The following is a 24,240-nucleotide window of genomic DNA, read 5'->3' as shown; positions in this document are numbered from 1 at the left end:
TGCTCAGTCGTGTCCGACTCCTAGCGACCCCATGGACTGCAGCCTACCAGGCTCCTCCGTCTGTAGGATTTTCCAGGCAAGAGTACTGGAGTGGGGTGCCATTGCCTTCTCCAAATATGAGTATTACTCAGGCATAAAAAAGAATGAAATAATGCCATTTGTAGCAATATGGATGGACCTAGAGGTACTATACAAGTGAAGTAAGTCAGAAAGACAAAGATCTTATGATTTCACTTATACGTGGAATCTAAAATACGACATGAGTGAACTTATCTATGAAACAGACTCACAGACACAGAGAACAGATTGTGGTTGCCAAGGGTGACGAGGGGTGAGGGAGGGATGAAGTGAGAGAGTGGGGTTAGCAGATGCAAACTATTATATATAAAATGGATAAACAACAAGGTCCTACTGTATGGTACAGGAAACTATATTCAATATCCTATTACAAATCATAATGGAAAGGAATATGAAAAAAGAATACATATAAATTTATATAAATGAAACATTGTACTGTATACAAGACATTAACCTTCATGTAAAAATTAACACTTCGTAAGTATTTTGTGAATCAGCACTGTGCTAGAAATTCTAGCAAAGAATTAACTAATCCTTACCTCAATGCCTGAAAATGGACCGCTGCAGAGTTTTCCCAATCTCCTAGTTTGCTGAGGACAAACTGAGGCCCCTAAAGAGAAAAGAATTCAATCGTGCTTTTGCTGTCTGTCCAGAGCCACTCAGATATGTGGACACTGGGCAAAACCGCTGGAGACAGAGCAGTTACCTGGATGAAGAGGGAAGAGACCACTTAGCAGAATGCCTTCTGCTGGCCTAGGTCTTAGGAACCCCCACCTTGGCCACGCCCTCCCAATATCCCCATCTCCTTTACCTAATCACGTGACAAAGCCCCGCCAACCTAACCTGATTGGATAGAATGTTGTATTGTGTTTTCACCATTCTTTTACACTCCCACTTTATTTCGAAGTATAAACCTGAAAAAATAGTCTAATTTGGTTTTTGCCATTCCCTAAGACTTTAGAAAGATACATGTATAACTACTTCATTTAAACGATATAGTGAAAGCATTAGTCCCTCAGTGCTCGCGGACTCTTCTGACCCATGGACTGTAGCCAGTGAGGCTCCTCTGTCCATGGGTTTCTCCAGGGGCGAATACTGGAGTGGGTTGCCAACTCCTCCTTCAGGGGATCTTCCCAACCCAGGGATCAAACCCATGTCTCCTGCATTGCAGGTGTATTCTTTACCCTTGAATCTCCTGGGAAGCCCCTCACTCAGGGAACTTCTTTGAAAAGATGGAATGGGTTGACTAAAAAATTAATAGGATCTAATGGAAATACAAATAGATTGCAGTGGGAAAATATCCTATTCCACAAGCTGTCATAAGAAGTAAATAAAATTTACCATAATGGATTATATTAAGAAAAAGAAAAGACAGTTCTGCCAGGGACAGGAAAGAAAGGGTCAGCACATGGTATATCTGATCATGGGACTGGCATATTTGATGGTCTAGAATAAAGTGTGTTTTCCTCTTCATATTTTCAATGACCAATTTCAAGTATTGAGGAAGCACTTCCCAAACACAAATTAAGTTAGAATAACTCATCTCTGGGACTTCCTAGCAGTCCAGTGGTTAAAACACTGCACTTCCATGGGAGGAGGCCAAAAAATAAAAATATAAAATAAAATTTCTAAAAAGAAAATGTAACTCTGGTTTCCACATAGCTCTTACAGGTTTATGGTCAGGGTCCTAAATTTCAACCAGCTCCAAATATGTTCTGCTAAACACACTGGGATAAAAATATATGAGTAACTCAGTATTTTATATTTTTATTTTTTGGCTTTCTCCCATGGAAGTGCAGAGTCTTAACCACTGGACCTCCTGGCCACACCCTCAGGTAACCATCATCCTAATCTAATCACATGGTAACAGAGCCCCGCCCACCTCCCCTGATTGGATGGAATGTTCTAGTGGTTGTTAACCATTCTGTCACACTCCAAATTATATCCAGTGTGTAGAAATGAAGATATATAATTTGGTCTTTGGCATTCCATATGATCTTAGAAAGATAGACATATGACCGTACAACTTTGCAATTATATACTATGTTTAAAATACTTAAGCCTATGCTGCCAGTGGGAGAGGATCTGCATGAGTTGGGGAGGGGGTACATGGAAATATTTGAGCTTTCTGCTCATTTTTGCTGTGAGCTAAAAACTGCTATAAAAATAGACCCTATTTAGGAAAAAAAAAAAAACCTCATGCATTAAAAATATTCAGGGTCCTGAATTTAAATCAGCTGCAAACTAATTTTCCTGAGTACACCAGGATAAAGAGAAGTTAATAACTCACAGTTTTTAAAAGCCCTTGCTCAAAGACAACAGGGCTCCATAACTGATAATCCAACACCTCACCCCACACATACATAAATCAGTCTCCGAGTAACCATTATTTAAAAAGTTTGACTTTCATCTAAAAATTGACATTTTAGAAGTATTTTGTGAATCAGGCACGATGCCAAGAAATGCTATTTAACAATTAACTAATCCTCATCTCAACACTCAAATTGGTCCTCAATAGATTTGTCCCACTCAGCAATTTCTCTGAGGGATTCTTTGAGTTCTCAAGGAGAAATCAGAACTAAGCCGTGTCCTTGCCCCCTGTCCTGAGCCGATCAAATACGTGGACACTGCACAAAACCACTGGAGGCAGAATGTTCACCAAGATGACTGGAGAAGCAACTGCAGACTAGAAATCCTTCTTCTGCTGGGCTTTATACTGTCTCAGGACCCGCTGGCTATGCCCTCCAGATAATCCCATCATCCTAACCTAATCACCCATCCCGTCCCCCTGATTGGATGGAATGTTTTATAGGTGTTTACCATTACTTTATACGTTCCACTTTTTTCTCAAATGTATACATCTGAAACAACATGCTACAATTAGGTTTTGCCAATTTTTATATTTTAAACCACAGCTTCCCTGGTGGCACTAGTGGTACAGAACCTGACTGCCAATGCTGGAGACCTAAGAGCCGAGGGTTCGATCCCTGGGTCGGGAAGATTCCAGGGAGTAGGAAATGGCTGCCGCTGCTGCTGCTAAGTCGCTTCAGTCGTGTCTGACAGTACAACCACAAATAAGGCTCCTAATCTCACGAGAAGACGGCATAACCCAATCAACCAATAGGAACAAGCCACGCCCCCTGAGGTTCTAATAAAAGGCTGGTTCATCCCTCCAGTGGACACGTCTCACTCAGAACCTCTCTGAGAGCAGGCACGTCGTTTGGAGCTCCAGATGGAATCCGGCACAGAAGACCGGCACCCCAACAGCCCTTCCATGGAACAACCCACTGACCAGAACCCATCTCAACAAGACTCCTTTGAAGAAAAGAGCTCTGATGTGGAGGAGAAACTCTCTGAAGGGAAAGGCAAAATAGTCTCTTCCCAACTCCAACAGAACTCCGTGGAAGAAAGGGGCTCAGATGGGGAGGAGAAACGATCCGAAGAAAAAGGCAAGACCTTCTCTTTCCACTTAGACAGCCACGTCCAGAGGCCAGATAGGAACCTGAGCTGTTGGTCTGGGGTGGAAAGGAGGAATGGAATCAGGGACATCTAATTTGTGGGTATTTTATTTGGAGATTGGTGATAGGAGCCGAACCCCAGTCCTATGAGGGCTCTGAGTACTGTGGCGATGATCCCCAAGAACCGTATTGCTCCAGTTCATATAGGATGCGTCTGCAGGGCCTCAGTTGAGAGATTTGCCCCAAAATACGGGCGAGGGATGGACTAAACACTTCAGTGTCCCCCAAGGTGGGCAGTCATTTAATTCCCCCTTTTTTCCAGGATCAGAGCCCGAGATGGATGAGAAAGATAATTCGAAGGAAAACGAGACCCAAGACAGAAACAGACACACTGCTCCTTCAGGTAAGACTTAATTTTTCTGGAGAAGAGGGACAGGACAGGGGGTACCCCAGTCTCTCTGAGCAGGGAACTAGGTGAGCTTTGGCCGCCAGGCCTTGCCCATCCTGAACTCGAGGATGCGTAGCGGGTAAACCAGCTTTTGTTGCGATCTTGGCTTCTTGTGTGTCGGGGATCAGCTAGGTTGCCAAGGCACGGGTTGCAAGCAGTCACTCAAAACTCTCACCTGATTCACAGATTCAGAACGCGGTTCCAGTTCCGAGAGTTCCAGAAAGCGGAAGATGGATTCCAGGAACCGCACCTGCGATGGAACAGGTAGGATCTTGCTTTTGGGTCTCGAGGTGTGTGAAGAGAAAGCAGGTGACCTGTCCAGTGCGTGGGCACAAAGGGGGTTGTCCAATGGCTGAAGGCATTTAGAAACTCTGGGATCCCTGGAGCATTTGAGCGCCCAAGATGGGTGTAGCATCACCTCGTTCTAGAGCTGAGGGTGTGGTGCAGGAGAGGTGGGGTGTACCTGAAGGCGCGTGGTGAGATCCCTGGGATGGGGGGTCCTTGGGAATTGATGTGGCAGGTCTCTCACCCGCATGCTTTGTCCGTAGGGGCCTCTCCACATGAACCCAGTGTGACTTCGGAAAACAAGAAACGGAAGGTGCTTGAGTCTGGCCGCAGCAGCTCCAGCGAAAAGACCCGGGCTCCTCGCTCCAGAAGACCCCACCCGAGGCGCCCTGGGCGCAGTCGGCGGCCCAGATCCAGGTCCCCCGAAGACCAGTTGCCTCCACTACGAAAAAGCCTCGTGACCTCCCTGCGCTATATGTCCGAGGCCATTTATCAGAGCATAGTCCACATGCACAAGCAGCCGGGATATTCCCCGCAGTGCTGGCAGCAGCTGGCCCAGCTCCGGGAGCCTCTGTGGGCCGCGGCGCAGACCATATACACCATGGCCAACCAGGCGGCCTATGCCTTCCCTGCTGAGGGCTGGCTCTCTCCGGCCCCGGCGCAGGGTACCCTGCGGCCAACCAAGGATGGAGTAGAAGGGCCGAGCTCTGAGGCCAGTCCACCTCTTCTCTAGACGTCAGAGCGTCAGAAGAAGCTTGATTTGAGCCAGGGGGACCCAAGCCTACTCAGCAGAGACCACAGCTCTGACAGAGCCAAACCTTGAAACCCCCTAGATTCTCCAAAATGACCAGCAGGGCCGATTGTTCGTCACAAACCCGGGGTGGTGATAGGAAAGGAACTTGAAAATTGGACTCAGAATGTGAAATCTGGGTTTCCTTGAGGATTCAGATTACAGAGTTTAAAATTCATGCTAGACAATGCATGCACTTTGAGTATCTTGGAAAAACCAAGTTGGTGTATTAATAACCACCACCTTTCCCACCTACCTGCCTCTTTCCCCCTGCCCCCGCCACCCCACCCCACCAACTCCCAGGCCCCTTGCCTCTCTGGAGGGCTAAAGCTGAGGTGCATGTACCACACTGGCATTATTTTATAATGAGAGCAAGTATCAGGATGTAATTCACATGTATTTGCACACTTTGAAGTGTAGAACTGAAAACATATTCATATCCTTTTTTTTTTTTTTTCCTGAAAAAGCACTAGATCTTTCCTCATTCCCCTCCAGGCCATGGAGGCAGATACTCACAAAGCTTTAATAAGAATCTGTCTTGGGAAATGTTTACAGTTTTCAGTTTGATGAAAGATGGTGATGCCACCATGCGGCATATTTTTGTTTAATTTAGATATTAAACATATTTTTGTTTAATTTAGGTAAAACCTAAGTCAAGATATATGAAAAGGTTTCTTGACCTTTTGTATTTATTCTTATGTACCTACTTTTAGATTTCTCCTGCTTCATAGATTTCAATTTGCCATGGTTTCACAGAGGATATTAAATCTCATATATATATTGTTGTTGGCTTTATATATTATTGTATTTAATTCCGTATAGTTTTGATTTGCACTTTACACTGGAATCGTATAGTCTCAGCATATAAATGTATATAATTTTTATGTAACAAAAATGAAATTAAAGTTTCAGAAATTTATTTTAGCCTTTGTCATCTTATTTCCATATCACTTAGTAACCAAGTAAACAGTAATGTTTTGGGGGAAGGAAATGGCAACCTACTCAAGTACTCTTGCCTGGGAAATCCCATGGACAGAGGAGCCTGAGGACTGCAAGAGTCAGACACAACTTAGCGACTAAACCACCACCATGGTGATGGAAGTTAACTATAAGTATAATGGTAATAAAAAAAACAGTGATAACACAGAGACACACACAGACATTCACAAAGCTCAAATATATCCACATTGTTAGGCAACAGAGCTCTAGAACTTTCTTCACCTTGAAAAATTGAAACTCTGTACCCATTAAATTACTCTCTGGGTCTCCCTCCCCTCAGTCCCCAGTAACTACCATCCTACTATTTCTGTAACTATGAATTTGACTACTCTAGATATTTCGGTAAGTGAAATCATATGATACTTGTGTTATTGTGACTGGCATAGTTTGCTCAGCATAATGTCCTCAAGGTGCATCCATTCTGTAGCATGTGACAAGATTTCCTTTCTTTCCAAGGCTGAATACTATCCATTTGTATGTTTCTGTCACTCAGCATAATGCCTTTGGTATTCAGTCATGTTTTTACACAGAGTAAGAGTTTATTGTTTTTCATTGCTGACTGCCATTCAGTTTTACAGATTGACTAGTGGTTGTTTATCCACCATTTGTTGGACATTTGGGTTCCTTCCAGTTTTGGGGCGTGCGTGTGCGATAAGTTGCTTCAGCCGAGTCCAACTCTTTGTGACCCCGTGGTCTGTAGCCTGCCAGGCTCCTCTGTCCATGGGATTCTCCAGGCAAGAACCCTGGAATGGTTTGCCCTGCTCTCTTCCAGGGGATCTCCCTAACCCAGGAATCAAACCCGCATCTCTTGCATCTCCTGCATTGGCAAGCAGGTTCTTTACCACCAGGGAAGCCCTCTGTTTTAGAGACAACATAATTCTATAAACATGCCATGTAGGTCTGTTTTTGGTGATGTAAAATTTTTTATTTTCATGGGTAATATTTGAGATATTCTGCAAACTGTACCATTTATAGCATTCATTCTTTACATTAAAATTTTAGATTCCATCTGAAATGAGGTCACAGTTTCACAAGCCATGGAGTGTTCACAAAACTTTTGAGCATTACCAATATACCATGAAACCCAAAATTTTCATGAAAGTTGCATCAGTAAACATCTATCAAAACAGGAGAACAGAGATGCTACTGAATTAGTCCCATGTGAACAAATGGATGCTTTATCTGTTCCCTCTCCTGATGTGATGATCCTAGAAGAGACAAAATCCATTCATAAATTTTAGGAAAATTTATTCTGCTTCCAAGCATTTACCCAGATAGCCTAGGTTAACTGTAGAGTTGTCAGAATGGCTCTGGGGTAGTGTGGAGGGCAGCTGTGAAATTTCATCTTATCACTGTCACCCTGATCTAGATCAGGCTCTTGGAGTCAGTCACCCTACAATAAACTGATTCATTGATTACCTAAAGATCCTTGCCTCCCTGCTTTGGTTTCAAGATGCCTTCTTGTTTCATTGGGCTTTTCATTCCCTCTGACATCCAATATAATGCATTCACATGAGATCTAATCATGGGTGTCCATGGGAATTGACCTGGCAGGTCTCATCCACAAGACCGGAAGAGAAATTTATTTCCTATTTACTTTGCATTTTCATTTGATCACATATGTATCTGATACACAACTATAACTTGATCTTTGTCTTTCCCAAGCATTTTTAGAAATTCTAACACATACATACTTTTAACTCTAAATATTATTTTCTGTGAGTGCAAAATGTTTATATACATGTCTTTATGCTATCTAATTTTGTATCATGACTTTTCTCCCAATTGTTTTCAAGAAGATTTTCTTCTTACATATGTACCTCTAGTTCATTGAGCTTCACCACTGTGTAATATTCCAATTCTCTCATAACCTGGTTGGTTTTTCTGGGGTCCAAGCTCCTATTCCAAAATTTTGTATGGATCCCCCACTCAAAGTTGCCTTTTTAACATAATAACAAAAGCACGTCTGTCATTCAGGAAACTCCAATCTTGTTTTTTATATTTAATTGAAGGGTAATTGATTTACAATGTTGTATCAGTTTCTGCTATAGAGCACAGTGTTCAGTTAGCGGAAATTCCAAAGGTTTTTGGAGTTTTCCACCAGAGCCTTGGACAAAGGAGATATGTTTATTCTCAACTGATAAATCATTCAGAAATATGCCAAAGTGCATAAGAAAAGTTAATAAGCAGCAAAACTACAGTGAAGATAACATTAATAGTTGATATTTGGGAAGTGGAAATTTCTATCGAAATGGTCTTATTCTTCAAATCCACTAGCCTGATACAAGTCAAAGAAAAAAAAATTTATACTGCACATATATATATATATGGTTGAATTCCTTCCTAAAGCTTCTTTCTCAAGTGCCCGACTGTAGCCTACTCCTTGCGCACAATCTCCAAAGGCGTCCCTTGGACAATGACATATTTAGGGTTGAAATTTTTCCTCACTTAGTTTCTGATGCCTCCAAATGAATGGGAAACAGAAGTTTAAATTATACTCTGGAGGGAAAGTGAAGTGAAAGTCGTTCAGTTGTGTTCGACTCTTTTCGACCCCATGGGCTATACAGTCCATGGAATTCTCCAGGCCAGAATACTGGAGTGGGTAGCCTTTCCCTTCTCCAGGGGATCTTCCCAACCCAGGGATGGAACCCAGGTCTCCTACATTGCAGGTGGATTCTTTACCAGCTGAGCCACAAGGGAAGCCCAGGAGGGAAGTGAGTATAAAATTGCACATTTCCCACATGCACAATTCTGCATTTCCTGTCACACTACCAGTGTCCATCACCTGCTCTAAAACTCAAGCTTTTGGTTAAGTAAATAAAAAGCTGTGGGACTTCCTTGGTGGGCCAATGGTTAAGAATCTGCCTTCCAATGCAGGGGACAAGGGTTCAATCCCTTATCAGGGAGGATTCCACATGCCACAGGGCAGCTAAGCCCCTGCACCACCACTACTAAGGCCAGAAAGGTCTAGATTTCAGGCTTGGCAACAACAGAAGCCACTGCAAGGAGAAGCCCACACAAGGAAACTACAGAAAAGCCTAAGGAGCAAGGAAGACCTAGCACAGTCAAAAATAAATAAATTTAAAATAAATAATCCTGGTGGCTCAGAGGGTAAAGAGTCTGCCTGCAATGCAGGGCACCCTGGTTCGATCCCCGGGTCCGGAAGATCCCCTGGAGAAGGAAATGGCAACCCACTCCAGTATCCTTGCCTGGAGAACCCCCATAGACAGCGGAACCTGGCCGGCTACAGTCCTTGGGATCGCAAAGTCGGAGACGACTGAGCAACTTCACTTTCACTTTCAAAAACGTGTAACTGCCTGAGGTCTCAAGTTCCGGGATCCAACCCCGCCCACAGCGCCAAGCCCCGCCCTAGGTCCAGGGCTCCTGCATCCTCGCTGCTCAGAGAATCCAGTTTCTTCATCTGCTGGCTCTTTCCACGTAAGTGGGTGCGGGGGTGGGGGAGAGTGAAAGTGTTAGTTGCTCAGTAGTGTCCGACTCTGCGACCCCATGGACTGCAGCCCACCACGTTTTTCTGTCCATGTTTCTCAACTTTCAGCTTCTAATAGAAGTGGACTGTGCATCTCTAATTCTGCACCGAGGCCTGGCTTCAAAGGACAGCATACAAGTGCGGAGGATCCAAAGTACAGAAACCTGTCCAGAGGGAAGAGGAGCAACCAGAAACTCCCAGGGGCCGGTCCGAGGACCAGATCAAGGACCACAGGCGGAGGCCCCCTCCATCCACCCGAAAGCCACAGCCCCGCCCCGCGGGGGCCCAGGCCCCGCCCCGCCCCAGTGAGCACGCGCAGTTCCCTGAAGAGCCGGAAGTGATTTCCGCGTAACAACGGGTACACTCGGAAGAGAAAGTCTTGGTTTCGTTGGTGACCGCGCTATGCGTTCTTCGGGCATCGCGGCCCCCGACCGGGGTTTTGGAGCGGCTCGCAGTAAGTTAAAACCCCTGAACGCGGCCGTCGCTCTCGCTCTGAGTCCTCTCATTTCGCCTGTTGCGGCGTCACCTGAAAACTTTTTCGGTCCCGGCAGTCTGGGCCCGGTTCCTGTTAAAATCGCTCTAAGGCAGACACCGGCCCCAACTTTCTGCCTTCGGTCCGTATAGACGCTGACCTCCTGTAGCGCTGTTTTCCTGCTCTGACTCCCTTTCTAACTTCTATCCGACTCCCGGCTCCCCTGCCCGACCTCACCCTCCTCGGCCCGATTTCGTTCTGACAAGTCCTCAGTCCTGGAGGATGGATCATCCTTGACCTCCCTCTAAGGAGAGCGGGAAGGGAATACTGAGGCAGAAGTTTCTGCAACTAGTGAGGCATCAGAAATACTGTGCAGGAAGAACGTCAGGTATTGCAACAGGGCGAGGCCAGACTGTGGGAGGAGGAATAGAAAGAGAAGGAAACAAAATGATGCACAGAAAAGAGAGAAAGAAACGCAGAAATGGGCAAAGGAGAAGAGAAACAGAAGGATCCAGAGAGATATACAGAGGAAAAAAAGCACATAGTGGTGGAGAAAGCAGGGGTACCCAAACCTAGGTGAGTATTGAGTAGATTGGGTATGGACTGTTAAGTTCTGAAATAGTGAATTTGTGGCTGTACAACCTAATTTTTATAAAATTTGTTGACTTGTCTAAATTATGCAGAAGAGATGAGAGTTGCAAAACCAGGTGTTGGAATCAGATAATAATTCTATTTGCAGTCCGTATTCAACCAGAAGGCTTACCTCAGTCACTTCTAGGTCCTCCTCCGAGAAATGGAACACAAATTTCTTTCACCACATGGTGCTTTTGTTTAAATGACTATTTTAAAAATTAACTTACTTATTTTTGTTTTTGGCTGTGCTGGGTCTTCCTTGGTTGCAAGGGCTTTCTCTAGTTTTGGCAAGCAGGGGCTACTCTTACTCATGGTGCACTGGACTTCTCTTTGCAGTGGCTTTTCTTGTTGCAGAGCACAGGCTTCAGAGCTTGCGGGCTTCAGAAGTTGCAGCACATGGTCTCAGTAGTTGTGCGCACCAGCTTAGGTGCCCTGAGACATGTGGGATCCTCCTGGACCATAGATTAAACCCATATCCCCAGCACTGGCAGGCAGACTCCCAAACACTAGACCACCAAGGAAGCTGCTAAAATGGCCATTGTTAACGGTACTGCTTTCCTCTCCTTTAAATTTACAGATTATTTTCCCTCTTAATTTGATTGTTCACATTATGAGGTTTATGTGCTTTATATCCTAACTTGGAGCTCTTCTGTGATGTCTGGTAAATAACTACAGTATTTCATTAGGCCTGTGGTTATGAATGTTGATAATCTTTTAAAACTCAAAACCTAGATTCACCAGTTACTTTGGTATTTAACAACTTTATTCTTCCCTTAAAAGATCTGCTAAGTTAGTGAGCTCTGAGCTGAAGTCTCCAGCTAAGAATTGAATAGATGTTCCTCGCTCATCCCCTTCATCCTTTTTCTGCAGATGTTGAAGGATGGGCTGGATTGATGTGGCTTGCATTTTTTGTTCTGTTTTTTTCTACAGTAGAGGAATAAAATGTTTGTCTTTCATTAAACCCTGAAAAAGAAGCCTCTCTAGCTTAGAAATAAATAGGTAATCTGCAAATAGGATAAACTCTTTCTACTTAAACCTATAAAAGTGTAAGGCTACCACTTACACTCAGTTCTGCTCACTCAACTCAGACTTCTTCAAAGTAACTTGGTAAATCCTTTCCCCTGTGAGACGCGTGCACCACCTGTAACATGGAGAAGTAAAGTAGACCCGGTTTTCTGAGTCTGAGCAAATGAGATCCTCTGAGAGAAATAATTTACAAAGTTGGTCTTGTTTTTGCATCTGGTGGTTTTCTGGGATGAGTGGCCAGTTACAATGAGAATTTGAAAAGTGCTGCAGTCCTCCAACAATTATGAAAAACTTAAGGGCAGAGGGCCTAGGCCCAGAGATAAAGACATAACTTTTCTCTTAGCTTGTGTCTATCTCTGTATCATAACATGAAGTCTTTTTCTTAAGACTTATTGTGATCATTTCATAATGTTTGAAAATGTCAAATCCCTCTGTAGTATTCTCAAAACTAACATAGTATTGTACATCAATTATATTTCAACAAAATAGAAAAAAAAAGTTAAAGTGACTGTGTTGTTCTTCTTCAGTTGCTCAGTCATGTCTGACTCTTTGCGACTCCAAGGACGGTAGCCCAGCAGGCTCCTCCGTCCATGAGATTCTCCAGGCAAGAATGCTGGACTGGGATGCCATTTCCTTCTCCAGAGGATCTTGACCCTGGGATGGAACCCACTTCTCCTGCATTGGCAGGCAGATTCTTTACCACTGAGCCATCAGTGAAGCCCTAGTGTGGCTTTAGAATAATTGTTGAATTATAGTCTTCACGTAAACATTGGAGCACAGTAACTAAGTGCAAAAAACAGTATTTATTGGTTTATGACATTTGTCGTAAAAAAATATAAAGGATATTTTACTGAAGGCAGAGATTATGAACAAAAAATTAAGCAGGCGAGAATACTGGAGTGGGTTGCCATGCCCTCCTCCAGGGGATCTTCCTGACCCAGGGATCGAACCTGGGTCTCCTGTATTGCAGGCAGATTCTTTACTGTCTGAGTCACCAAGGAAGCCCAGATTGTTGGATGGATAAGCATGTTATCCTGCATCAGCCAGTCCTTGGATGCTGGCTGCCCAGGAAGGAGCCAGGAACCGGGAGGAGACAGTTTCCTTTGGCTGAATGTCATATGGACAAAGGACGGTGCAGTTGCAGCAGAGTGAGGGTTCCAGCAGGAGAAGGGGTTGAAAAAAGGGGTGAAAACTCACATATTGGTCTCCTGATAGTTCATTGTCTCCGATCCCTCCAGTCACTGGGGACCTTCTTTACCCCAGAGGAAGTTTCTTTGTGTGTGGATACTTGTGGCAGGGGAGGGAGGTTTGTTGATTCTAAACATTAAAAGATGTGTTTTGTTTTTTTTTTTGTCACACAGAATAATCTTACCTGAGAAAGAAGCTCAGAGGAAGAGGAAAGAAAGGAGAAGGGATGGCCCTTTCCCAGGTAAAAGTCATATTCTTTGTTGATGTTAACTCTTTCCTAAAATGACATGAATTGGACTTGTTAAACTTCTCTATGAAGTTTCCTGCCTAAAATATTTAATCACACACAGGGCCTTCCCTGAATCTCCTCTCATCTCCCTGCAGATTTCCTCCTCAGTGTGACTTAGTGACCTTGCATTTGGGAAGAGGGTCCTTTTAGGCGATCCTCCTGTGAAAGGTTTTGTACTCAGACGATTGGAAGTAGGAGTAGGCTCTGTGGTGTCAGCGAGGTAGGCCACTAAGGATTGTTCAGAGAACCCTTCTGCAAGCCCTTGCAGCTCCATGTAAACCAGGGTCAAAGAGACTACATATGATAAGTGATGTTCCAATGCTCACAATACCTGAAGTCTGAAAGGAAGACTTATATGGGGAAACGCGCTTTTGAAGGCATTTGAAGTTGAGTGAATCATTGTGTTCCTGACTCTAAAATATCAGTACTTTAAAATGGGAAGTTCCAAAATGGAAACAGGATGTAGAAGAGGGTGTTTTAGTACATGTGCTGTGCTAAGTTGCTTCAGTTGTGTCCAACTCTTTGCGAACCCATGGACTGTAGCTGCCAGGCTCCTCTGTCCATGTCCTCCGGGCAAAAATACCAGAGTGGGTTGCCATTTCCTTCTCCGGGGGATCTTCCCAATCCAGGGATTGAACCCGTCTCTTATGTCTCCTGCACTGGCAGGTGGATTCTTTACCACTAGTGCCACCTGGGAAGTCTTGTTTTAGTACATAATTAGTTGTAAAAAATGGAATTAACTTAATTGCCTAACAGGAAAAGCTCTATATATAATTCATACCACATTCATGGCTGAAAGACCCAGGTATTCCAATAGGGGCTCTCATGTAGCAGGTGTTTTCGATTAAAATGGTTATAATTCAGCCAAGACATAGGAGCAGAACTTTGTGCCATCAGAAAGCCTGGAGCCATGATCTGATTCTACCATTATAGTTGTTCAGTGTTGTATATTGCTAAAAAAAGAATGCTAACCATCGTCTGAGCCTTCAGCAAGTTATAGTCATAACATCAGGGATCACAGATCATCATAACAAATAGTGTTATTTTTTTTTGTATTAAACATCTCATGTATATACACTTGTGATTCAACTCCACATAGTGATGCAGATTAGAGGCTTAAGTAAAATATCCCTTTCTCTGTCACGTCTTCCAGCATCACTTAATGTCTCCATCAGGAACAACTCTTTGTTCTCAACCCAAATCTTAATAAAAATGCATCTTATATTGTAATGTGATTTTAGAAAATATTTTTTGGTAAATGTTTTCTTATGATATTTATTCTGCAAGTTTAAATTTTCACAAGCCATACATGTTGGAGTTATTTTCACTTTAGTAAACATAGAGGTGATTTTCCTTTTTACATCCTCATTGGATCATTCTCTTCATGAAGACACAAGGGTTTCACATTTGTGTCTGTTATAAAAGATTTCACAGTGGCTGCTTTTGAGCAGGCCAGCTTCAGTACAGATGCCTAAGGATTTCTCCAGATTGAGCAGCTTAAGCATGTTATTGTTGTTGTAGTTGTTTAGTCACTAAGTTGTGTTCAACTCTTTTGCGATTCTGTGGACTGTAGCCTGCCAGGCTTCTCTGTCCATGGGATTCTCCAGGCAAGAATACTGGAGCAGGTTGCCATTTCTTTCACCAGAGCTTAAGCATGATTACTGCATTAATGATGGTGTTTGTAAAGAAGAACAGAATTTGCAAGTTCTAAGATTTTAAATCAACCATCTTAAACATCCTTAGAGAGCTACGGGAAGCTATGGACAAAGAACTAAAGGAAAGTGGGAGAACTGTGTTTAAACGAATAAAAAATATTAAAGGGTCTTCTGTGGTGGTCCAGTGGTTAAGACTCTGCAGTTCCCTGTAGGGGGCACAGGTTCAATCTCTGGTTGGGGAACTAAAATTTAAGATCCCACATACCACAAGGTGCAGCCAAAAAAAAAAAAAAAAGGTTAAAAATAGGTATTTGCACATATACTTGTACATGAAAGTTCCAGCAGAACTGTTAAAATTAGGAAAGAAGTGGTAACCAACTAAATGGCCATCAGGATGAGTGGATATATAAAACGTGTTGTAGTCATAGAATTCAATTATTCAGCCCTGAAAAAGGAATACTTTAGGAATGTAGTACTGATGCCATATCATGGATAAATTGAAAAAACCATTGTAAGTGGAAGAAGCCACACAGAAAAGCTCACATTTCGTACCATTGCATTTATATGAAAATATCACAAGTAGGTAAATGCATAATGACAGTAAGCATTATGGTATACAGGGATGGGGGGCAAAGAGGAACGGGAAGAGATTGTTAAATGGGTAAATTTCCTTTAACGATGATATGATGTTTTTGAACTAGATAGGCAAGTGTTTGTTCAACATTGTGAGGGTACTAAATGCCACTCACTGAATGGTACCTTACAATATCTACCTTTATGTTACACGAATTTCACCTCAGTTTAAAAAAATTTGAGAAAAGTAACTTGCTCAAAATTATCTTACAGATCGGTCAGGACATTCGCTCCAGCCAAGTCAATCCTTACACGTTTGTTTCTGTAATTTTGTCAGACTCGGAGCTTGCTCCTTGTCCACTTGGCGAAATGTGCTTTCCTTTCAGGGACTATTTACATTCAAGGATGTGGCCATTGAATTTTCTCAGGAGGAGTGGGAATGCCTGGCCCCTTCTCAGAGGGCCCTCTACAGGGATGTGATGCTGGAGACCTACAGGAACCTGGTCTCCCTGGGTGATGATAACTTCTCTCCGGAAGGTGGTAACTAGTTCTATGTATCTTTTGAGTTTTCCCTTCTGAGTCTCAAACTTGGAATCCCCTGGCATGCTTGTTAAAGTTTCAAATCCCTGTTCTTAAGAGAGTGATTGAAGCTGTTTGGATTCAGAATGAAAAGGCTTCATGACATGGCTTATCACTCTATAACTTCTCATTTTGTTAGAAGTTGGGCATTCGTGCTTAATCAATGGTGGTTGCAGAATATTAGTAGTCAGAAAGCATTACAGCACATTTTTTTAAAACATCTCATTCTGTGCTTCCACCTTTGTGTTTTTGATTCAGTAGTTCTTAAAAGTTAATTAGATAATTTGCACGCCGTGCTGTGGTGTGCTTAGTGGCTCAGTTGTGTCTGACTCTTTGCGACCCCATGGGATTTTCCAGGCAAGAATACTGAAGTGGGTTGCTGTCCCCTCCAGGGGATCTCCCCAACCCAGGGATCAAATCCAGGTCTCCCACATTGCAGGCAGATTCTTTACCATCTGAGCCACCAGGGAAGCCCATGAATACCGGAGTTGGTAGCCTATCCGTTCTGCAGTGGATTTTCCTGACCCTACTTAATCTAAAACTTCAGGAGGCAGTCAGTTGACTAATTTTTATGATACATTTCTAGACCCATCTATACTTTTCTTTCTTAGCTGAACAAAAAGCTGGGCATGTGTTCTGTAATAGCCTAGCATGTCATGTCCCATTTTACTTTATGAATTGAAATCTCTTATAAGCTGAATGTTATCTTCATCTTAGAGCAAGGGAAAGAGCCCTGGACTTTGGAAGGCAAAGTGAAAATCGGGGAAAATCAGACAAGTATGAATAGATTGAGATGGGAATACAGATAGGAGCTCAAGTGCGCACAGAGTAAACTGCTCCATTAAATATTGCTTGGGAAATTCTCCTTAAGTGGGAATTATCTGTAGAAAAATAACAGTTTGTTTCTTAGCGGATCTAAAAGGAGATCCATTCCATACACTCAAACTTGTCACTCTCTTGTTCAAATATATAAAAGTTTAAACTCCATTCCACCATGATGCTGTGGCTCATTCAGAGCTGAGGAAGGGCTTTGTTGTGGCCTACAACATTATATTTTCTATTTTATAAAGGGACACCGCTGACCATTTTGATGCTTTAGTTTGAGAGGGACTGAGATGGCTCTCTCGAGAGTCATCTTTCCCCTTGATCTCTCTTGGTTTTCAATTAATACATATCAAGTTCTCTGTTGTCCTGACCCTAGGACTGTTTCATTTGTTCCCTTTCACATTTTATATCCTTGAGAGAACTTCTCAGAAGATAGACAAACTTCAGTAATTCTCAAAATATATTTCACTTTTCCTATAATATATTCCTTCTGGAATATATATTCTTTCTTCTGTTTTTATGGAAGAATCCTTTAGAATGCCAGAAACTGTTATTTGGCATAATTGTGGTTATTTATTAACTTAACCTGCTAGATTTATCATGGGTTGCATGCATGCATGCCTGCTAAGCTGCATCAGTTGTGTCTGACTCTTTGCAACTCTATGAACTGTAGCCCACCAGGCTCCTCTGCCCATGGGGTTCTCTAGGCACACATACTGGAGTGAATTGCCAAGCCCTCCTCCAGGGGATCTTCCTGACCCAGTAATCAAACCCACATCACTTATGTCTCCTGCATTGGCATGTGGGTTCTTTACCACTAGCGCCACCTGGGAAACCCATTGTGATATATAGACTTTTTAAAATATTTTTTTCTTATATCATATTGCCACATGCTATTAAACACATTTTTTTGTATAATTATGTAATTCAATATATTTTCCAGATTATCTTATAGGAATCCTTTCTGCTGGATTTGCAATTAACAAATTATCACCAAGAGAGAACATTAATTTAGTAGAATTATATGGAGATGAAAACCATGGCATCAAGGATTTTGACCTCAAGGAAGTCTGTGAAAATATGCAGAAGAATGAGAGTGAGTGGGGATATGATGCAAGAAATGACAAAAAAGTGCTTTTGACCCATAACAAAAATCTCAGTCAGAGAGAAGATCAGGATAATAAATCCTTAATTAATTTTCCTCAGAGTGTTTCTGTAAGAAGTAATACATATGAATATTTCATGCATGACAAGCCATTCATAAGAAGTTGGTTAACAGTGAAAAATAACATGAGCATTGCTGGAAGCAAAGATACGAAGTATTTGGACAATAGAACTGGAGCAAGGCTGCAGGCGCAGGTGGCTGAACTGCAGAGATTTCCAACTGAGGAGAAAATGTATAGAGGCCCTCAAGTTGAGAAGTCAGTTAACAATGGTTCCTCAGTTTCCCCACTTCATAGAATTCCTCCTACTGTGGAACCTACTGTGTTACCCACACAACACAGGAGAACACACACTGAAGAAAAATCTTACAACTGTAATGACTGTGGGAAGGCTTTTAGCAAAAGCTCAAACCTCAGAAATCACAAGAGGATCCATTCTGGACAGAAACCTTACAAATGTAATGTGTGTGGCAAAGCCTTTAACCAGGGTTCTAATCTCACTACGCATCAGAGAGTGCACACAGGAGAGAAACCATATAAATGTGATGTCTGTGGCAAGGTCTTTAGTAGAAACTCACACCTTGAAAATCATCAGAGGATGCACACTGGAGAGAAACCTTACAAATGTAGTGAATGTGGTAAGGCCTTTATCCAGCATTCACTCCTTTGGAGTCATGAGAAAATGCACAGTGGTGAGAAACCTTACAAATGTAATGAATGTGGCAAAGCATTTGCCGAGCGGTCAAGCCTTAACAAACACAAGAAAATCCATACTGGAGAGAAACCGTACAAGTGTACTGTGTGTGGCAAAGCCTTTACCATGAGATCAAATCTTACTCAGCACGAGACAATCCATACTGGAGAGAAACCTTACAAATGTAGTGAGTGTGGCAGAGCTTTTACCCAATTTTCACGCCTTACTCGACATCAGAAAATGCACACTGGAGAGAAACCACACAAGTGTAATGTGTGTGGTAAGGCCTTTATTGAACTTTCACAACTTTGGGGTCATGAGAGAATTCATACTGGAGAGAAACCACACAAATGTAATGTGTGTGGCAAAAGGTTTACCCAACGTTCAAGCCTTATGGCACATCAGAGAATTCATACAGGAGAAAAATCTTACAAATGTAAAGACTGTGATAAGGCCTTTATCCAACGTTCCCAACTTTGGGGTCATGAGAGAACTCACACTGGAGAGAAACCTTACAAATGTAATGAGTGTGGCAAAGCTTTCACAATGCGTTCATACCTTACTCAACATAAAACCATCCATACTGGAGAGAAACCTTACAAATGTCATGAATGTGGCAAAGCTTATACCCAATTTGCAAGCCTTACTAGGCATCAAAAAAGGCATACTGAAAACAGACATAAATCCAACACATGTGGCAGTGCTTTTATTCCGAACTTGAGCTTTGGGGATCATCCAACAATTCATAGTAGAAAGAAACCTTAAAATGTAATGCCTGACACAAAACTTGTGCAAGTATTCAAGCCCTACTCAGGTTGAGACACTCCATCATGGAGGAGGAGACTTACAGATGGCCAAAAGGTACATGATACGATGCACAGCATCACTAATCATCGGGGAAATGCAGGTCAAAACCACAATGAGATACCACCTCACACCTGTCAGAATGGGCTGGCATCAAAAAGACAAGTCACAGTGTTGGTGAAGATGAGAAAAGGGAACCCTCAAGCACTTTTGGTAGCATTGTAAATTGGTAGCTACTATGGCCAACTATGGCCACTCCTCAAAAATTAAAAATAGAGCTGCCATATAATCTGGCAATTGCACATCTGGGCATTTACCTAGAGAAAACAAAAATGCTTATTCAAAAAATATATGAACTTCATTGTTCATTGTACCATTATTTATAATAGCCAAGGGACTTACCTGGTAGTTTAGTGGCTTAGAATCCGCAATTCCATTGCAGGAGGTGTGGGGGTTCAATTCCTGGTCAGGGAGGTAATCCCACATGCCTTGAGGCCAAAAGAACAAAACATAAAACAGAAAGAATATTGTAACAGATTCAATAAAGACTTTTAAAATGTTCCACATAAAAAAAAAATTTTTTTTTAAAGTAGCCAAGGTAAGAAACCTACCAAAAGTCCACCAATAGATGAATCAATAAAGAAAATAGATAAAGGGAAAAAAATATATATATACATATACACACACATCCACATATATACACACATATAGTAGAATATTAGTTGTGAAGAAAAACCAAAATCTTGCCATTTCCAGTAACATACACAATTCTACAGGGTATTTGGGTGCAATAAGTCAGAGAATGACACAGCACGTGATTTCACTTATATGTGGAATTTAGAAAACAAAAGGAAAATAGTCTCATACATAGAACAAATAGACGGTTGCCAGAAGGGCAGGTGTGTGTGAAGTGAAAGAAAGTGAAAAAGTGAAAGTAAAAGTCTCTCAGTCATGTCCGACTCTGCAACTCCATGGACTGTAGCACACCAGGCTTCTCTGTCTGTGGAATTTTCCAGGCAAGGATACTGGAGTGGGTTGCCATTTCCTTTTCCAGGGGATCTTCCCAACCCAGGGATGGAACCCTGGCCTCCTGCACTTCAGGCTGACTCTTTACTGTCTGAGCCACCAGGGAGGCCCTTGTGTGTGAAGTAGGAAAGGTTTAAGAGGTACAGGTCTACAGTTACATAATGAAGTGTAGGGTGTAATATACAAAATAAGGAGTATAGTCAGTGATAATAACTTTGTACTGGGACAGATGGCTACTAGATTTACTGGGGTGATTAGTTCATCCTGTATGCAGTTGTTAAAATTGTTATGTGGTACACCTGGAACATAATATTGAATTATCCACTGCATGTGTGCATGCTAAGTAACTTCAGGGATGGCATATGTGGGAGAAAAAAATGGAGGTGGAACAATGGTCTCCCTGTGTTTTGAAGGGGAATAGCTACTGTATATATAAAATATTCAAAATTAGTCTCATTTTGGGAAACCGAAGGGACAGTGTTACAGAGGACAGTCATCAAAAGAATCAGAGTAGTGTATCTGCGAAGGCTGTGGATTTGGCCTCTAGAGTTGCATTTTGATAGCATTTTGTTTATTAGAATGTATCATACTTCTCATATCCAAATGAATAAAGTGTCATCTTTTTTTTTTACAGTGTTAGTTGCTCAGTCGTGTCTGATTCTTTGCGACCCCATGGACCATAGCCCGCCAGGCTCCTCTGTCCATGGGATTTTCCAGGCAAGGATATTGGAGTGGATAGCCATTCCCTTCTCCAGGAGATCTTCCCAACCCAGGGATTGAACCCAGGTCTCCTGCAGTGTGAGACAGATTCTTTACCACCTGAGCCAGTAAGGAAACCCAATCTGTTTTGTAATCCTTAGTGAATCATGTGCCTTCTATTAATGCAAGCATATCCCACTGCATTGGGGGCTTCATAATAATGACCCTTAAATATACATCATCATGTTTCTCTAGGTTGAATGGCATCTGTGACAATTTCTTTTCAAATTAGATTTAAACAACTTAAAGTATTTGAAATAGATATACATTCACAATTTACACTGGAGTTAAAAACTCCATAGTGTAACCCAGATAATTTCTGTAGCTATAATGAAAATACTGTAGCAGTACAATTTCAGACTCAGTCCTCTGAAATCTGCCTCCTCGGTTGTAAATCTACACTGTATGATTATATTCCTACATACATTTGTGTGTGTGTGTGTGCACTTAAAGCTTTACATGAAGTGACGACATATGATGAACATATAAAAAATACTAGGAGATAAAATTTCAGAAATAAAAAAGATAAAATAATCTTTGTGTGCTTGGAGTTCATATTTTAATAAAATTTATATTTCAAGGCAAGACAAGAAAGAAACATTTCTGTTTGCTTGGGCTTCCTCCCTCCATCCCTAATGTGCAGTGTACCTGTGCGTTACACATAAACCACAGCTCCTCAGAGGTGGGAGTGCCTCCTCGACCATAAAGGTCAACTTACTTTTTTATTTCTGACACTAGTGATCTAACTTCTTAAAAGTGTTCTAGGATCTTCCCTAGTGGTCCAGTGGCTAAGACTTAGAACTCCCAATGCAGGGGGTCTGGGTTTGATCCCTGGTGAGGGAACTAGATCCCCCATGTTGCAACTAAGACCTGGCCAAATAAATATTAGATATTTTTTAAGAGTAGTGTTCTTTCTCAACTCTGTGAAAGGTCATGGTGACTTACTGCTTGCTTTGTACATGGTTACCTGGACCGTATGTCCTTGGTGAAGTTTATGAAAAATGATCAACATGTCATATTGATGAACTATCCTTTATCTTGAAAATGTATATATAACTGTGCCTTCAACTTCTAACAGGCAGAACAGTTCTCAGAGCTTTATGAGACCCTTCCAAGTTATAATCCTCAGCTTGACTCAAATAAAATTCCCTTTTTCCTTCTTGATTGTTAATGGAATTTTGTTGACATTTTCTTGTAGTCAGTAGGCTATCAGGGACACCTACTGGAGGACCCTGGAGTCTGTCCTAAACCCATGCTTGGTACCAGCGTGGGTCCTTTGAGCCCCGCCCACTTCTTCAGTGTTTCTTGGGTACTTTAGTGATTTCTCCTGATATTCAGACATTATTGCTTTAAGTGATGTCCTGAGTTTTATTCGAGCTGTTTTTTCTTAGGACTTGGAGTCATCAGAGGGAGCATGGTTTAACATTCCCTAGGCAGGGGACTTCCCTGGTGGCCCAGTGGTTAATCATCTGCCTTGCAATTCAGGGGATGCAGGTCAGGGAACTAAAATCCCACATGCCATGGAGCAACTAAGCCTGAACACTGCAGCTACTGAGCACGCATGCTCTGGAGCCCATGTGCCACGATGAAAGATCCTGCATGATGCAATGAAAATCCCACATGCCACAACTAAGACCCAATGCAGCCAAATAAATGTTTAAAAAAAAACTTCCCTAGGCAGGGAACTTTATAATGAACTGGGTTGGCTGGTCTTTTTTTTTTTTTTTTTTTAATTTGGCTTAAATTGAAAAGATTATATATGACCTGAACAAACTTTGATAGTCAAATGAGACTGATCCTGACTGTACTGAAATAAAAGTAGTATATCTCTTTGAGATGTTCATGTTATCTCTGTCACAATATTTGTCCACAAGAAAATTAATGGTACAATAGCATGACAATTTTATCAGAAATGCTCAGAATGTTAGGTTGTATGGTATGGGAGTAAAGAATCGGATGCTGTTACCAAAAGGTATGCATAGGGGGTCTGGCTGCTCACCTCTCAAAAGACAGTAAATGGGCCAGGTTGGGGAAAAGGAAAGTTTATTTCAGTTGCTGGCAACTGTGGGGGAGGGGTGGTGGACATCTGTCCAAAGGCTAACTCCCCACCCTGCCCCCGACAAGCAGGGGGTGAGAGCTTTTATAGACAGTGTGTGGGGGGGGGGCTGGGGGGGCGCGGAGCAGATTACATGCAGAAATAGCACAGTCATCTCTAACAGTCATCTTCATATTGGTCATCAGTGGTCTGACTAGCAGTAGCATCTTGGTTGTTTTAGGTACAGTTAATCTTTAGTTCTGGGGTGCACTTGTTCCCATTTCTTTGTGGTCAATTCTTGGAATTGTGGCAGCTCAAGTCCTGGGTACAGTCTGGCCATCTTGTAGTTAACTTCTCCACCTGGGGTTTTGGTATCTATAGGACAGCTCACAGGATATGGTTCAGAATATTATCTACATCCCTTAAGAAAGAACTAAAGGTCCTTGACTATGCTTAATGACTACATTATTATTATTTAGTCTCCTTCCTTTGTTTAAGCATTTCTCACTTTTCTGATTAAAATTATTCTTTGACTAAAGCATTCAACAGGCAAAAGGCAGGCAGAAGACATGGTGGGGGGTGGGGAGGGGTCAAGGATCATGGAGTCCAGCTCCATTTAAATGCCACAAATATAATTTGAGGTTTACCTGATGACAACCCACTGATCTGTAAACCTATGCATTGCAGCAGCTTTCTTCTTTGTAGTGATAAAATGCATTCACTCATTCTATCAATGAGGAACAATTCTAATCACTCATGATACAGCAGGGAATCAATGACCATCTTCAAATAGCTTATATTCCGTAAGGGAAGTCAGCAATAATAAAACAGGATGCTGATAAATACAATGAAGGTGTGCATGTATAATGATAGAATGAGAGTCCTGATTTAAACAGTGTGTTCAGAGAATACTCTATGATAAGGTGATATTTGAGAAGAATTACTCATTAATTGAAGAGTGTCATGCAAATGGA

General features: G+C 42.1%; 2 protein-coding genes across 2 annotated transcripts; both read left to right on the top strand.

Moving 5' to 3' along the window:
• The first annotated feature begins 3,310 nt into the window (after positions 1-3,310).
• LOC139176990 (protein FRG2-like-2) lies at positions 3,311-5,407 on the top strand. The gene is made up of 4 exons (XM_070770242.1): positions 3,311-3,527; positions 3,859-3,939; positions 4,171-4,248; positions 4,533-5,407. The coding sequence occupies exons 1-4, from the start codon at positions 3,311-3,313 to the stop codon at positions 5,000-5,002; spliced, it is 846 nt and encodes a 281-aa protein (XP_070626343.1). The 3' UTR covers positions 5,003-5,407.
• Positions 5,408-9,880: 4,473 nt separating this feature from the next.
• LOC109572014 (zinc finger protein 677-like) lies at positions 9,881-19,386 on the top strand. Its single transcript, XM_019978544.2, is given in 5 exon segments — positions 9,881-9,999; positions 13,038-13,105; positions 15,768-15,921; positions 17,729-19,212; positions 19,215-19,386. Coding segments are annotated over 4 exon segments (1,692 nt in total). The 5' UTR covers positions 9,881-9,999; positions 13,038-13,090; the 3' UTR covers positions 19,254-19,386.
• Positions 19,387-24,240: the final 4,854 nt, after the last annotated feature.

This window comes from Bos indicus, chromosome 18 (genome assembly GCF_029378745.1).
Source record: "Bos indicus isolate NIAB-ARS_2022 breed Sahiwal x Tharparkar chromosome 18, NIAB-ARS_B.indTharparkar_mat_pri_1.0, whole genome shotgun sequence".
NCBI classification, from domain to species: Eukaryota; Metazoa; Chordata; class Mammalia; order Artiodactyla; family Bovidae; genus Bos; species Bos indicus.
This window is presented reverse-complemented; position numbering and strand designations above follow the sequence as displayed.